The following is a 16,522-nucleotide window of genomic DNA, read 5'->3' as shown; positions in this document are numbered from 1 at the left end:
CTTAAACCATGCAAATATTATAGTCCACTTAAAAATATATTCAAGTGCTGGAATGATGGCTCAGTGGCTAAGGAAAGCCTGACGGTCTGGGTTTGATTTCCCAGTGACCACATGAAGCCAGATGCACAAAGTGGCACATGCATCTGGAGTTCATTTGCAGTGGCAAGAGGCCCTGGTGTGCCCATTCTCATTCTCTCTCTCTATCTGCAAAAAGAAAGGATGAAAATATATTTTTTTTATTAACATTTTCCATGATTATAAAATATATCCCATGGTAATTCCCTCCCTCCCCACCCCCACACTTTCCCGTTTGAAATTCCATTCTCCATCATATTACCTCCCCATTACAATCATTGTAATTACATTTATACAGTATCAACCTATTAAGTATCCTCCTCCCTTCCTTTCTTCACCCTTTATGTCTCCTTTTCAACTTACTGGCCTCTGCTACTAAGTATTCTCATTCTCACGCAGAAGCCCAGTCATCTGTAGCTAGGATCCACATATGAGAGAGAACATGTGGCGCTTGGCTTTCTGGGCCTGGGTTACCTGACTTAGTATAATACTTTCCAGGTCCATCCATTTTTCTGCAAATTTCATAACTTCATTTTTCTTTACCGCTGAGTAGAACTCCATTGTATAAATGTACCACATCTTCATTATCCACTCATCTGTTGAGGGACATCTAGGCTGGTTCCATTTCCTAGCTATTATAAATTGAGCAGCAATAAACATGGTTGAGCATGTACTTCTAAGGAAATGAGATGAGTCCTTTGGATATATGCCTAGGAGCGCTATAGCTGGGTCAAATGGTAGATCAATCTCTAGCTGCTTTAGGAACCTCCACACTGTTTTCCACAATGGCTGGACCAGATTGCATTACCACCAGCAGTGCAGAAGGGTTCCTTTTTTTCCACATCCCCGCCAACATTTATGATCATTTGTTTTCATGATGGTGGCCAATCTGACAGGAGTGAGATGGAATCTCAATGTAGTTTTAATCTGCATTTCCCTGATGACTAGTGACGTAGAACATTTTTTTAGATGCTTATATGCCATTCGTATTTCTTCCTTTGAGAACTCTCTATTTAGCTCCATAGCCCATTTTTTGATTGGCTTGTTTGATTCCTTATTATTTAACTTTTTGAGTTCTTTGTATATCCTAGATATTAATCCTCTATCAGATATATAGCTGGCGAAGATTTTTTCCCATTCTGTAGGTTGCCTCTTTGCTTTTTTCACTGTATCCTTTGCGGTGCAAAATCTTTGTAATTTCATTAGGTCCCAGTGGTTAATCTGTGGTTTTATTGCCTGAGCAATTGGGGTTGTATTCAGAAAGTCTTTGCCAAGACCAATATGTTGAAGGGTTTCCCCTACTTTTTCCTCTAGCAGTTTCAAAGTTTCCGGTCTGATGTTAAGGTCTTTAATCCATTTGGACTTAATTCTTGTGCATGGCGAGAGAGAAGAATCTATAAGAAAGGATGAAAATATTTTTTAAAAATGTATTCAAGAGGAGATGAGCATGGTAATGCCTGCTTGTTAATCCCAGCCCAAAGAAAACCACTAAGGAGGTGGCTAGCTGACAATGTTAGGGTGCTGAGGTTATATATATCTCCATGACTCTCTCATCCCCTTGATTACAAGATAGCTGTTGCAGTTCCAAATGTTTCATCCTTCAAGAATGTGAACAAAGACAGGTAGGAGATACGTTCACTCTTGCTTCTTCTTTTTAACAAAGAGTGAAGTCCTTGTAAGAGGCCCTCTTAAGTACCTCATTGGCTTGAAAGGAGTCAAGGGACCACCACTAGCTTAAGGGAGGCAAGAAATGTGTCTGCTAAATAAGGGAGATATGATTGGGAATGAATATTGTGTAGCCAACCAAGAGTGTTGTCATAAATGCCTACAGACTTCCACATACTTTTACCCTCATGATCTCATCTTATGACTCACCAGGACCAGTATCCAAACGTTCTGGAAGCCCAAACCTGGAGCAGGAGGTACAAGTACCATCTGCTCTGTGGGGACTTCTGGCTGTGAAGTTACTTAGAGATCATTTGAAGGTGCAAATTTAATGTCAGGGTTTTTTAAAGATATTATAATGCATGCTGCTTATAAAGTATGCATGCCAGAGCCCACAGAGCGAGTCATAAGATTTTATAGTTTGGAAGGATAATTGCATGGTGGATGGAAAAGGGAACTGAGATACATGGGTCCTCTGCTCTGCTTTGAGGGAGGTGCTGGAATGATTCTAAGCTTCTCTCATCTGTAATATTATGTACTTGAACAAGATTAGAGGATCCCTGAACCCCTTCTTCAACATAAGAGTACCTATGAAATCATCATGCTGAAAGTCATGATTAAATAGAATTAAAGATCACTGATTTCAAGCTCTTTTTTACAAATGAGGTAACTGGCTCAGAAAGGTCACGGTCAAAATTAACCCATTTAAGTTAGAAAGTTGAGGCTTAGGAAATATATCACCCAATGCTTCCACAGAGAATCAATATTTCATCCTGATAAAATTTTTTGAAATTTTGGCCTCTTTATTTCTTATCTTTTCATCTTAGGCTCACTCTGATGGTATTCACTACTTAATAGAATGCAAATAATGAGATGTTTAAAAGTTCATGCTTCGGCAATACACATTTGGGTAACGTACTTAACTTCTCTATAAAATAATAACAGCACCTTCATAATTTTTGCCTTTTTAGAAGATGAGACAAGTAATCTATTTTAAGCCTTGGTACACAGAACACACACACAATGACTCAATCTGTGGTAAGCTTGCTCACCACTAATGCCTCCCTAGCCATCACGGCAAGTATTTAAATCTCCTGGAAACTTGAGAATGTATCACACTCCAAGATCTCCAGTATATGTGTGTGTGTTTGGTTTGAGGCTGGGTGTCACTATTGCAAGTTTGTCTTGTTATGTTCATAGATATGAAGGGTCTGGGTGGTAGCCAAGGGCATGGTACCCAGCCATCATGCTGCCTTTGAGCTTGGCACCCAGTGATTTGTACAAGAATGAAGGGCAACTTAAATGTTAAAGAATATGCAATTCTCAACCTGGGACTCATGGGTGGGCTTGGGGCACAGAACCATATGACATTTCATTGAAACAGGCTTGCTTGGCACCATGGACACTTCTGGCCACATCATTTGGGGGGGGGCTGTCCTGTCCACTACATTCAGCAGGACACCTGGCCTTTGCCCACTAGCTGCCGGAAGTGCCAGTCACGGGCCACCACAACCCAAAATTCCTCCAGGCCTTGAGGTGTTCTTTCTCCTCCTACTCGAGCATTTTGTGGCAAAGCTTAATAGAGATGACCTTTCCTCCCCCCACCCCTTGGGAGCTTCATTACTTTATAATATTCGGATAAAGGTCCAAGACCTTAAATGAACTACTTAAAACTTTTCAAACTATTAATGAAACAGCTCATGTCTCCAGGATACCTGCATGCCTAATTAAATGGGTGCATTTGGAATTTCATTATGAAATATATACCTGCCTGATTATTACTTCCAAATACTTTGAAAAGGCTTATCACAAAAACCCTGTCTGGGAAAGTGTCTACTTCAAAAGCTGCTATTCCCAGATGGCACTGCCTAAAATAACTGCGCTCAGCACAGACTCCGGTGAGGGTCACCTCCAGAATCGCGCTCTGAAGGCGAGTCCACGTGGACAAGACCATGGAGGACGTCAAATCAGTAGTTTCTGAAACAAACAAATCAGGGGTGGTGTAAATTTCAAAACTGGGGCAGAGAGTAAAAGAGAGAGGGAAGGGGATGGGAGGAAGGAGGGAGGACAGGAAGAGAAACGCCAAGCAGGAGGTTCCCCAGGTCGGAGTCTGTATCTAGCTCCTGGAAGAGGCTTGCTGGACGCCTCCTGCCTTCTCTAGAAAGGTAGCTACCCGCCAGGAGCAGGGGAGCCTCTGGGGGCGGGGTGGGGTGGGGTTGGGGGAGTCCCAAGTTTTCTCATTCCTCTGTCCACATCCACCTCAATTCTTCAAAGTGACCACTTCTCAGCAGCCCCCCTGATGGCTCAGACAGGCCCCTGTCCTCACTGTTTTAAGGTCCTTCCCATACTCGTCTCCAGGAGGCGGCAGGGAAATCGGGGAGGCTCACGCACGACCCAAGAAGTACTTGACCCTGAGGACCCAGCAAGGGCTCTCTCGGGTGGGCGTGGTCTTCGTGTCTCCCCACCCCCAACACACACCCGGGGGAGACCTCCCCCCCCAACCACTTTCTCCTCCACTTCTCAGTGGGTCTGCGATGCGAGCGGTGGAGGGGGACCCGGTGGCCGTGGGCGCCGGGGAGAGCAGTGCCCATCCCCGGTGAGCGGGTCCCGCGGGGCAGCTGGGCTGCACGCTCGTCCTTCCCGGGACTCGCCGCGTGCGCGCGGGGTCCCGCGGGGCGCCCGGGGAGGGGGCGGGAGCGAGCGAGGGGGAGGAGAGGGGGGCGGGCGGCCGAGGGCAGGGAGGAGGCGCTGCCTGCCGGAGGAGGTGGAGGAGGAGGAGGAGGGAGAGAGGGAAGGAAGGGAGGAAGGGAGGGAGGGAGGGAGAGCCGCGCATCCGCCAGCCAGCCCGGGCGCCCCGCGCCTCTCCAGCGCCCCGCCGCACCCTCGCGGCCAGGCGGGTCCGCGCGCACGCACGCCCTGCCCGGGCTCCTCGGCCGAACCTTCCGCCCCGCGTCCTCGCGGGCCCCTCCTCCCTGGAGCCCGTGTGACCGCGGGGAGAGCGCGGCGAAGACGGGAAGCGACGTCTTCCGTCCCGGTCCCGGAGACCGCGGCAAGTTGTGCGCCTCGGGCGCGGGGTTGGGGGACGCGCCGGGGAACGGGCCGCCATGTAAGTAGCGCCCCGCTGCTCTGCACCCCGACCTCATTGTTGTGTCCACCGGGAGGGAGGGAGGGAGGGAGGGAGGCAGTTGCAAGGGGCCGGTGTGCGCCGGGGGTCCAGTCATCCATCCACCCAACCATCCATCTATCCATCCGCCCCCGTGCCGCCGCTGGTCCTCCTCTGCCTCCCGCGGGCCAACTTGAGCCCCTGGGCGTCCCTGAATGGCTGTTCCCGAGTGGGGTTCACGCACTGTGCGCATGGCTGCGTTTTTGACTTTGGGACTTCTAAGATTAGGCAAAGTGTTCACCAGATGAAATTCCTCCCGGGAAGCCGGTAAGTTAAAAAAAAAAAAAAACAAAAACAAAATGTGGACAGCATGCAACACAACCCCAGCCGAGAGAGTACTTGAAAGAGAGTTGTTTCACACCGAAGGCATTCTCCAGAGCTGGCAGAGTGTGCAACAGAGCATGTTAAATTGATAGCGAGCTGCGTCATTGTGAGAATTTGTCCCCATGATTTCTTTGGGGCGGCAGGCAGAGTTGATGCACCCCCTCCTCCTTCCCCTCCAAGGGATGCGGAAAAAGTTGCTTACAAACTGGGAGCGTGAAGTCACAAGCCAAGTAGACAGATCACGGTATGGTTCATTTTATTTTAATATCCTGAATGGCGTTTACTGCCAGTAAAAAAATGCTACATTGCCTTTAATGTGAGGACGTGAAATGAATTCCCTGACTTGGCAGACAGAAGCCTTGCATTTCTTTAAGTAAATAGCTGTCAGAGTTAATTTGGGGGCATTTATGGCGATAAAGACATGAAGAAGCTTTGAGCTAGTTTGGCAAAACTTGAGTCGCAGAGAAGCTTACATGGAGAAGCAGCTCTCCCCACTTTTGAAGTGTTGAGGGAAGTTTGAAGTTACTTAACTGGCAGTTGTAAAACTTCTTTAGAAAATTGCAAATACATGAGACGTTTTTCCACTTTTAATATTCCTTGTTGCTGTGTTTGCCAGGGACCACCGTCGCTACTACCGAGGACGGCAAGTGGATGACAGTTAGACTGAAGATCCACTTCGCTAGTCACTCCACCCTCCTTGCAGAACTGTGGATTACTCGCAGTTTCGGTGACTACACGCCCTCATCCATCCCTGCGGTCCCAGGACAGTCGCTTGGGGTCTGGCGGAAGATGGCATCCAGTCTGACTTGTACCGGAGTGATCTGGGCTCTGCTGTCCTTTCTTTGTGCGGCCACCTCCTGTGTGGGGTTCTTTATGCCTTACTGGCTCTGGGGATCTCAGCTGGGCAAGCCTGTGTCCTTTGGCACTTTCCGGAGGTGCTCCTACCCGGTGCACGATGAGAGCCGGCAGATGATGGTGATGGTGGAAGAATGTGGGCGCTACGCCTCCTTCCAGGGCATCCCCAGCCTAGAATGGAGGATCTGCACCATCGTGACGGGCCTGGGCTGTGGCCTGCTTCTCCTGGTGGCACTGACTGCCCTTATGGGCTGCTGTGTGTCGGAGCTCATCTCCAGGACAGTGGGAAGGGTAGCTGGAGGAATACAGTTTCTTGGGGGTAAGTGACTTGCTAATTGTTTTTCTTGAATGTTTAAAAAGTTTTTTTCCAGGTAGGGTCTCATTGTAACCCAGGCTGTCCTGGAATTCACTCCATGTTCTCTGGGTGGCCTTGAACTGATGGCGATCCTCCTACCTCTGCCTCCCAAGTGCTGGAATTAAAAGTGTGTGCCACCACGTCCGGATTGACTTACTGAATTTGAGTTCTTCACCAGACTCCCAAAGCAGTGTTGAAATTTCTGTTTTATTTGTCTCCTGAGTCAATTCTCATTGGCATCTGAAATGGGCAGGATCGAGAGAGATAAAAGAGTTATGGTGATAGAGCTGCCAAGAATCAAAGATTTTTATTGGGGTTTCTTTTCAATTTCAAAGACTATTTCTGTCTGTCCTTAGATGTCCAACCATCACTGGATGACTGGGTACCACATGTAAGGTAGGGATGTATAGGTTGTAATGTATTTATTGGGGGTCATTTTGTATTGCATAGCTTCTTGCTTTCTCTGTCCAACAGTAAAGCACTGGACAGACCTTCAGGTCTTCAGAGCTAAAGAGTTCCCAGAAAAGAGCAAAAGATCTTTGATTCAGAATTTTCATTTCAAGCCTTTGATGCTTGTGGGTGGTTGTAAAATTGGTACCTGTCCAGTTTTATAGTATATAATAAGAATTACTGGTTTATCTGTTTGTGTGTGGGGGCACGTGTGGGTCTCTTAATATTGCCAGTGAGCATCAGATGAAGATGCTACAGTTTGCATCTGACTTTATGTGGGTGCTGGAGAATTAAACCCTGGCTGGCAGGCTTTGCAAGCAAGTGCTTTTAACAGCTGAGCCATCTCTCCAGCCCCCAAGCACTAACGTTTTAAATGAGAGATTATTCATCTCAACAACTATCAATTTCACTGTGTTTCACATACAGCTATCGGCTAATTACAGTGTTAGATCTTAACTCCGATGAGTACTTTTGCTGTGGGGGTAAAGAAGAAAATTCCTGTGGTTAAAGAAGGATGTGTGCCTGTCCCAAATGGACTGGATAGTTTCACTAACACCAGACAGGGTCTGACTTTTTTTTTTTTTTTAACTTGGCTTCCTTCCAGCAAGTATTGCTTCAATATCTCTGGTCATATGGTTTTAATTGCATTTTATATATTTTCCACTGGGCTTTTTACCTCCATTCTTCAACCTGACTGGCTAAACTTGTCTGATTTACAATGTGCCCTGGTGAAATATGACAATCTCCATAGATAGTGCAGACTGACGGGCAATGAGGAGCTCTGGGAACGTGTACAATGAGTGTGTAACCTCACAACAAGGTAAAAGTCTGTTACTCTTCAATGTATGTGTAACTTCATGACACAGTAAAAGTCTGTTACTATCTCATGTGGTGCTTTCTCACAGTCTTTTGTGAAGAATTTAAAAGAAAAAAAACATTAAAAATAACCAGTTCTGGGCTGGAGGGATGGCTTAGAGGTTAAGGCACTTGCCTGCAAAGCCAAAGGACCCAGGTTTAATTCCCCAGGACCCACGTTAGCCAGATGCACAAGGGGGCGCACAGAGTTCATTTGCAGTGGCTGGAGGGCCTGTCACTCCCATTCTCTCTCTCTCCCCCATCCCACTCTTAAAAAAAAAAAAAACAGTTCTGAGAGAACTGGTGCATATGAAGAACCCTAGTGGATTCTTTCAGGTTATTTAATATTAAAGTTTTAAAACGTGAGCTGAAAACGCATGTGGCAAAGTTTTTTGAAAGAAGAGAGGATTGTTTGCTATTCTGCTTCTTTCTTTTCTTTTCTTTTTTATTCTTTTGCACTGTGCTAACTTTGTTCCCATTGTTCTTTTCACCATGGCTTTGCATCCTAGACTGTGCTGGGAGGTGCTCTGGGGGACCCGACAATCCTCTCCTGCCTACTTCACCATTCACTACTGCTACAATGCCTGCCTGTGATGCTGGAATTTACACAGTAATGTCGTTAAGACTACTAGGAAACATAACGAGGTTGTCATTGAAAGTGGAAATATAAGCCCACTGTTGGGAAACTTGTTACCACAGATTTCTAGGGAAGAACTAATGCCAGGAGCCTTGAGAAGAAAGTTTTTCTTTAAGAATAAACTGTGTTTGCTCTTATTTTAGTTGGCTCAGGAAAAAGTGTTTAGGCAGTTTTACTTTCTCCTCTTATGGTAAATACTACTTTCTACTTTTTCTTCATTTTAGGGCAGAGACCACTATTATTTCTGGCAGAATAGGAAAATGCTTACAAAGAGAAATCAGTTTTTATTGATTATCTTTAAACATATAATGAAGGAAGGCAACAGGAAGTGAATCTGAGACCCATGAGATTTATTCTTCCCTCTCTAAGCTATGTATAGATTTTTTTGAATTATGTAGAGCTAAACATTCTACTTTACAGAGTTCCCAAGGGTACAGACAATTGAGGAAGCTATAGCTAGTTTGAAAGAACCATGCATTTCTTGTATACTCACACCATGATCTCCTGCTTGAGAGAGTCACTAACAGTAAGCTGAGGAGGAGCTTTTGTTACCAATAGTTGGCATTTCCTCATTTCTCATACCAGGCAAGAACAATCCTAGATGTAGAGTCCAAGAGGGATTTTGTTTGTAACCTCTTCATAAACATGCCCATTACTATAGGTAATAATAATAAACTCAGAATTAAAAAATAAGTTGAAATACGGAGACTGTGAAAATCTGACATTAATACCCCCAGGCAGTAGGAAACCAGATGACAAAACACAACGTTTCCATCACACAACTGCTTTTTTTTTTTTAATTATTATTTCTTTGTTTTCTCACAGGCTTGTGTGATAAGTAGTTTTCTTTCATTAGTTTTTTCATGAAATAAATGGGTTTTATAACAACTGCAAAATCCCCAGCTAGTGAGTTCTGTGTGTCTCTAGATCGCTGTGTTTCAAATGGAATCAACACAGGATTCTGTGCCAGGAGGCAGATTCTTTTACTAAAAACGAAACACCCAGAAGGGTGATGTTTAGCTAAGTGAGGGCTGCTCCAAAAGCCACGGGAAGCAAAGGAATGGCAAAATACCGAGGCATCCTGCTTCACCCTGCCTGCCTGATCTGGACTTTGCACATATGGTGGAACATCAGGCAGTAAAACCCCTGCGGAACTTTGGAAGAAGTTAAAGGATGAAGTGTCAGCTTTGATTTTGAACCCTCGTGCCATGGTTGGTTAGAGGTCAAAGTGTCACCTGTCAACCGACTGGGCGTAAAATGGGTCTGCTGCACGTGGCCTCTGCTTGCTGGTGTGGTTATATCTCAGGCAACCAGGGACTACGGCTTTTTCTCAGGTGACTTGTGCTGGAACGTGACTGCTGCCGTCCGTGTCTCCTAGTGTGACATAGCGTGCCTGGGTCATGATTAAAAAGAGGTGACTTTTGAATTTTACTGTTACTTGAATTTTATTAAAAGGCATATAACATGACTTTAGAAAATTATAATAAAAATGTGTACATGATAAGGATATTCTCAGACAATAGGTATTTGAATGTTGGCTATGTAGAATGACCTAGAACTCACTTTGTAGTTCAGGGCTGGCCTCAAACTCACAGCGGTCCTCCTTCCTCTGCCTCCTGGAGTGCTGGGATCACGGGCGTGTGCCACCACATTTGGCGAAATTATGTACTTTAAACACTGTACTCACTAAAGATTTTAACACATATATGTATTTTCTTCTTGTCTTGTTTCTTTTTACGTTCTGGAGCACACAGCTAGAGCCCCTCACATGCTAGACAAGTGCTGCCATGAAATTTCAGTCCCGGTTCCAGGACTTTAATAAGATTTTTAAAAATTCATAAGTAAGATACATTTAGGTGCATTGTGACTGAAACAGGTAAGAACATAGTAGGCATACTAAATCTGTAGTCCCGTGTGACCTTGCGCTAACGAACGTCAGAATCGGAAGGCGTCGATTTCCTCTTCAGGAAATGCTGATGTTATAATGAGGCCAGGATTTGTCTTGGTCCATGTTTATCTTGCACGGGATTCATGCCTCTGTGTACAGTGGGTGGAATGCAGATTAGCAGCTAACGCCTGCGTGCGGGAACATCGTTACCTCTCCAGTGTCTCCCACCTGGGCTCGTCTTCCATCCCTTTAGGATGGGGACCATTGTCTGGGACTCTTCCGTCCTGGCTGTGTAAGCCTGACCGCTCCTAGGACATGCCACATTGTGCTTTCCTTTACACCCAGGCTATCTGCCAAGTAGCCACTAACAAGTAATAACAGTCTATTAATAGGTGTAGTGGCTTTTTAGTGGCAGTTTCTGAATGGAAAGCAGGTATCTAATATTAAGAATTTCTGGGGCATTTTAGGCCATTTGTGGTAGAGGCTGGGCTTTTCTTTTCCCTGTGCTTGTGCTGTGGCTTGGGTTGTGTCTTGTATATTATTGGCTCCAGGTATATCATTCCATTCATTCTATTATATGATGTAAGGCCCAGCCGAGTTTCTTAAGTTGTAAGCTATCCTTCAGAAGTGCTTGTAGGATAGTTTCCAAAGCAGATGGCTGGAGCCCATCTTTCTGATTTGGTAGGGTTAAAGGAGGACATGACAGTTTGCATGTCTGACAGGTTCCCAGGAAACCTGCCCTGTTTGAAAGTCCTGTTCTAACTTACTTCTTCTTCTTCTTCTTCTTTTTTTTTTGGCTTTTTGAGGTAGGGTCTCACTCTAGCCTGACCTGGAATCCTGGAATTCACTCTGGAGTCTCAGGGTGGCCTCGTGACCCTCCTGCCTCTGCCTCCCAAGTGCTGGGATCAAAAGCTTATGCCACCACACCCTGCTTAAAAGCCCTTTTCTAAGATAATCATTTCATATTTTATTTAAACTGTTGTTGGTTTTTTGTTCTGTTTTCAAGACAAGGTCTCATTTTAGCCCAGGCTGAGTGGATGTTACTCTGTAGCACCGGCCAGCCTGGAACTCACAGATCCTCCTTCCTCAGCCTCTCAAGTGCTGAGATTAAAAGGCATGTGCCACTACACTCTGCTTTCATACTTTATTTGTAAAAATGTTTACTGTGTTGTGCAAACATGTACGTGTGTGTGTGTGTGTGTGTGTGTGTGTGTGTGAGATATATCAGGGTCTTGTCACTGCAAATGAACGCCAGATGATTGTGCCACTTTTTGCATCTGGCTTTACTTGAGTGCTAGGGAATTAAGTCTGGGCCAGTAGGCTTTGCAAGCAAGTGCCTTTAACATCCGAGTCACCTATCCAGCACCTTCCATTTCATATTTTAGAAAACGTAATCTCTCATAGACTGACTTTTAGGAATTTAAAGCTGGTTGTATCACGAATGCATTAAACTTCTCCAGTTTGGCTATGAAGGGTCCTGCTTCTGTAGTTTGGTTTTGGTTGGACACATCTTGATTCTATTTCTCCCTGTGCTTGTCTCCTGGCTATTGTGATCTCTCTTTTACATACTTGTCACAATGTATGTATATAGTATCCACTATATGTGAAATTTTCTTTCAATTATTCTCCTTTAACAAAGACTAGATTTTATAGGTGGAAAACTAAAAATAAAACCATAGGAAGTCTTCTATAGTTGGCATGCAATGGGTTTCCAGAATAGAACTATTCACTGGGATGGGCCTAGGCAGCCCTTAGCCAGCTCCATACTTGAATGCGCATCAGGGAGAAACTCGATGATTATGTCAGGAAAGTTACTTTGGAAGCAGCTCATGTGAGCTCTTGTTGCTGGGCAGGATGGCGCCCCAGTCAGCTCTGACTGTGGAACTGTCTTCGCGTCTTAGATATCTGCCGGGGAGAAGATCCACAGTTGCTCAATGGTGGGACTTTCTAGGGCCCCAGGCCCCGCCTTTCATCACAACTACGTGGACTGATGGCACAAAAGCCCGCGCTTGGGCTGGAGGTGTGAGCAGTGTGGTGCTGGGAGCGGCTTTGGCAGCCAGGAGGGAGTGCAGGAAGACACACCGCCTGGCAGTACATGTCCCGGAGACCGTTTCCCAGGTGCTGGCTTTGCTATAGCCCGGGGTGATGGCAAATCAGCTACTCTTGTAAAACATGGAACACGAGATTTTATACGTTCATGTCTAATGTATGTGCGCGTGCGCACGCGTACACACACACACACACACACACACACACACACACACTAGCTTTTTTGAGATAGGGTCTTGCTCTGGCCAGTCTGACCTGGAATTCACTCTGTTGCCTCAGGGTGGCCTTGAACTCACCACAATCCTCCTATCTCTGCCTCCTGAGCCCTGGGATTAAAGGTGTGCGCCACCGTGCCCTGCTATGTCTAATAATGTTTGAACATGATACTTGTCTTATTATTGTATCTTTTTCCTAGAACGTTTCTGAACTTTGGTGTGGGAAGTTTCCCATTACTTAGATACTTTACTATGAAGCGTCCTAGCTCTTCATAGCAGAGTTGAATACAATGTTCCTTTAGTTCTCTAAGGAGCCTAGAAACATCACTCCATAGGGAGAGCCCTGAGACCTGCCTCTGAGAGTGTATGGCAGGGTTGTGTGTTGATTAGATTTACTAAGGATCCCAGATCCAGATAGTACCTAGAACTTATTATTTTATTTTATTTTATCTTATCATTTTTAGAAACATACCTATGATGTTCACTTAAATCCTTGTGTTTTGCTGATGTAGAGATTTAGGCTTACCCAATTGTTAATCATAGAAAGAATCATGAGACTTGTTAATACCTGAAGCTGTTATTTGTGGGGAGAGCATGGGAGTTGAGATACAGATCATCTGACAGGCTGCAGCAGGAAGAGAACTGTTAATACAGTGATTATTTCCACCTTTCTATTACTTCCGACCTTACTTAGACATATATTGATCAGGAAGACGCAGGACCAAATATTTTCCTTGCAGCATTGTGAGACAGAGCATGCTTTGAATTGTGACTCCAGCTTTAAAACAAATCCCACCACCATAGCCAGTGCTAGAATTTGCATCCTTTACTCTAGACAAGGCGATGCTGGGGCCTCCTGTTTGGTTAGAGCATCTGCACTCAATTCTTCCTACATTGAGTTACTACCTTTTACTTTCTAATCATTGCACCTCTGAAGTAACTGACACTAATGACAGCAGTAACTCTTTCAAAAGCTCTATAGGAGGATCCACTGCACAGGGCTGACCATAGTAGGAACACCTTTTCTGTACAGTGGTTGAGATGAGATATCTCACTTGCTTTCAGGTCTCCATTTAGTTCTTCACAGGGAAGTCTTTTTAGGAGAGTCATTTTATTTGCTTCACTTATGTCCCTTTGGTACCACCAGCTAGCAGAATGCCATAGCCAGAGACTTGCCGAGGCCAGGGGCAGTATGGGTGAGTTGTCCTCATTAATGCACACTGGCTGGTCATCTTGTAAAACCCTGTTAGTCACAGAGGAAACCAAGTTAGAGTCATGCCCTTCCCACAGAAAGAACTCAAAACTTACAACTGAGATCTGTACATCGGTCTAGATTATATCACATGGTGCATATGCTTTGCGCTCCACACAAAGCCATCGTTGTAAGCCATCAGGACTCGAAAGTCCCAGCCTGCCAAGGGTGGCTTACTGTGGGTGTTGGTTTAATCAGAAAGAATAATTGAAATTTAATCAGAAAAGAATAATCACATCAGTTCAAAACCTTTATCATTGATGCCATTAGAATTGATTTTGTTTCTTTCTTAAAGTACTACCCTCTACAACATTGTGAGGAACACTCATTCCTGTGTACCAAGACACATCAATGCTAAAAGAGTTGGGACAGGAAGAGTTGAGGAACCTTGGGTTAGGAGAGTTAATAGATTTCATTACAGCAGTCTTTACAGAGCCTTTGGTGTACTGAGGCATTCACCAGTCTCCTGTGATAATGGGTAGGGCTATGATATTGTGTCCCTAACTTATTTAGACCTAGCACCATGAAGAGACCTGTGATTCAGTTTTTATTTCACCTCAGTGAACCAAGTAGCCATATATATATATATATATATATATATATATATATATGTATGTATATATATATATATACACACACACACATACATACATACATATATATATATATATATATATATATATATATATATATATATATATTTTAACAGACGAGCACATTGAATTTAAGAGTTACACCAAAGTTATATCCTGTTAGGTATTGATTGAATTGTAAGTACTATCTCCATATTAAAGTGTTCATATAAATGCTTCCTTATCTACTATACTTTATATTGAGAATTCAGATTAATGTTGACCATCATGATTAAATAAGTCTCTTGACACAGGTAGATTGTCTCTTTCCCCCTCAGTTTATGATTCTGGTACAATAGGAACACTGGCAGTAATATGATACAGAAACTTTTTGCCACTTTTCACAATTCGACACTGCGGGTTAAATATAATAGTGCACTGTGTAATGCATACGCCATTACAGGAGAATGCCAACACGGTCTTTCAAAAATTATTCAACCAGAGATGGCCTGCTGGACAGACTTTCTTGTGTAAGTATCCAGGGCAAAAAGAAACCCCCCAAACCTTTGCAGTAATAGTCCTTTGTTAAGATTAAAGATATTCATTCGGAGAACATATTTCTTGTGTCACAAATCAAGGATTTTGTGTCTTTCTTTGAAAATGAAGAGCCAAGCTATGCATGGTGGCAACAACCTGTAATCCTAGCACTTTGGAGGCTGAGGCTAGAGAATAACAAATTCAAGGCCAGCCTGGGTTACAGAGTAAGTTTGAGGCAAGTCAGGACCACATTGTGATACTGTATCTCAAAGAAGTGAAAAGACTAAAAACAGACAGACAGACAGACAGACAAACAAACAAACGTAAACCCAAACCCACAACAGGATCAATTAAATGCTGTGACAGAAACAAATACAACTTTTAAGTTCTAGCTAGATCACAGTAAACAAGTCCAGGGCTTTCCGGGGAGTTTTGAGCAGTTATTTAAGGGGATAGGTGGGTTGGACATAGCATTGTCAAGTTCTGGTCAGTAACACTGTTGGCTTAATGGGGGTCAGGGGTTAGTATCTTGTCCTAATGTGGGGATGTCATTTCAGATGGTGATTTGTTCTCAGAGTTCATGAAGCTTAAATTGAACTGACCTGCTTCTCACTCCAAAAAATAATTTATCCTTCACAAGACTCAGACTTTTTAATAACCAGATGACACTTGGTACCTTGATATGCCGAAATGTATGTAACAATATTGTTTGATTGACACATGAAGGTCTGCTTTATGGTTCTGTTTTTCTTACCTCTTCCACTAGGGCAAGAGCTATGACATTTTCTTCTAACCCTACAGTGACTAGAATAATAAATGACACCCTAAACGTATACCTAATATTTGATACATTATATGGTTTTAATAACTTACTATGACACTTGTATCTTCAGGGTGTAACCTTATTCTTTTATATCTCATGGGAATATTTAAAAGACAAGACAATGCTATCAGTATAAAACATTTACCATCATGTCTTGTCGTCTGATATCCCTGAAAGATGTTAGTTTTTTATTTTAAAAAAGCATATATGTTGCAGTGAGGCACAACAGTTTCCTCTCTGCAGTTAAAAATCAGCTTAATTTGAATATTGTTTTACACAAACTTTTTTTGTGTGTGTGTGTTTTTGAGGTAGGGTCTCACTCTAATCCAGGCTGACCTGGAATTCGCTATGTAGTCTCAGGGTGCCCTCAAACTCACAGTGATCCTCCTACCTCTGCCTCCCGAGCACAGGGATTAAAGGTGTGTGCCACCATGCCTGGCTCAAACTTTTTTTGTTGTTTTTGAGAATGATAAGGTCTCATTTACCTGTAACGTGCACCCGTGTCTTCTTGAACTGACTGGTCAGCAGAATGAACACTGGGGAATGCTGATCTCAAGTATGTTGTACGTACAGGAGGTTGGTGGTTATGGGCAAGTATTTAAAAAGATCTGCTACATGTTGAATCATGTACTAATTGTTTGGATAAAAATTGAGTTACGGTCCCTGGTATTGTGAAGCTCACAATCTCATGGAGGAAGCCAGTGCATGAGAGAGAACTCAGAGGCCCATGTTGTGTAGCCTCTGTCCTTGTTTTGCTGCGGGCAGCTGGCGAGGCTCATGCTCAGCAGCCAAATGATGGGTCGTCAG

The 16,522-nt window shown here is 44.0% G+C and overlaps 1 protein-coding gene across 4 annotated transcripts in view; it reads left to right on the top strand.

The window, feature by feature from the left end:
- Positions 1-3,886: 3,886 nt before the first annotated feature.
- The window catches only part of Lhfpl6 (LHFPL tetraspan subfamily member 6), a 263,352-nt gene continuing 250,716 nt past the window's right edge, over positions 3,887-16,522 (top strand). Inside the window, exons 1-2 of one of the 4 annotated variants that reach the window (XM_045155254.1) lie at positions 3,887-3,905; positions 5,844-6,401. In XM_045155254.1, the coding sequence (XP_045011189.1) occupies positions 5,879-6,401 (523 nt within the window). In that variant the 5' untranslated portion in view covers positions 3,887-3,905; positions 5,844-5,878. Of the gene's footprint in view, positions 3,906-4,272; positions 4,337-4,692; positions 4,847-4,987; positions 5,472-5,843; positions 6,402-16,522 lie in introns of those variants that run through there. The other 3 variants (XM_045155253.1, XM_045155250.1, XM_045155252.1) reach the window with 3 other exon arrangements.

This window comes from Jaculus jaculus, chromosome 7 (genome assembly GCF_020740685.1).
Source record: "Jaculus jaculus isolate mJacJac1 chromosome 7, mJacJac1.mat.Y.cur, whole genome shotgun sequence".
NCBI lineage: Eukaryota > Metazoa > Chordata > Mammalia > Rodentia > Dipodidae > Jaculus > Jaculus jaculus.
Note: the sequence above shows the minus strand (reverse complement) of the source record. Positions and strands in the feature narration are given on the sequence as shown.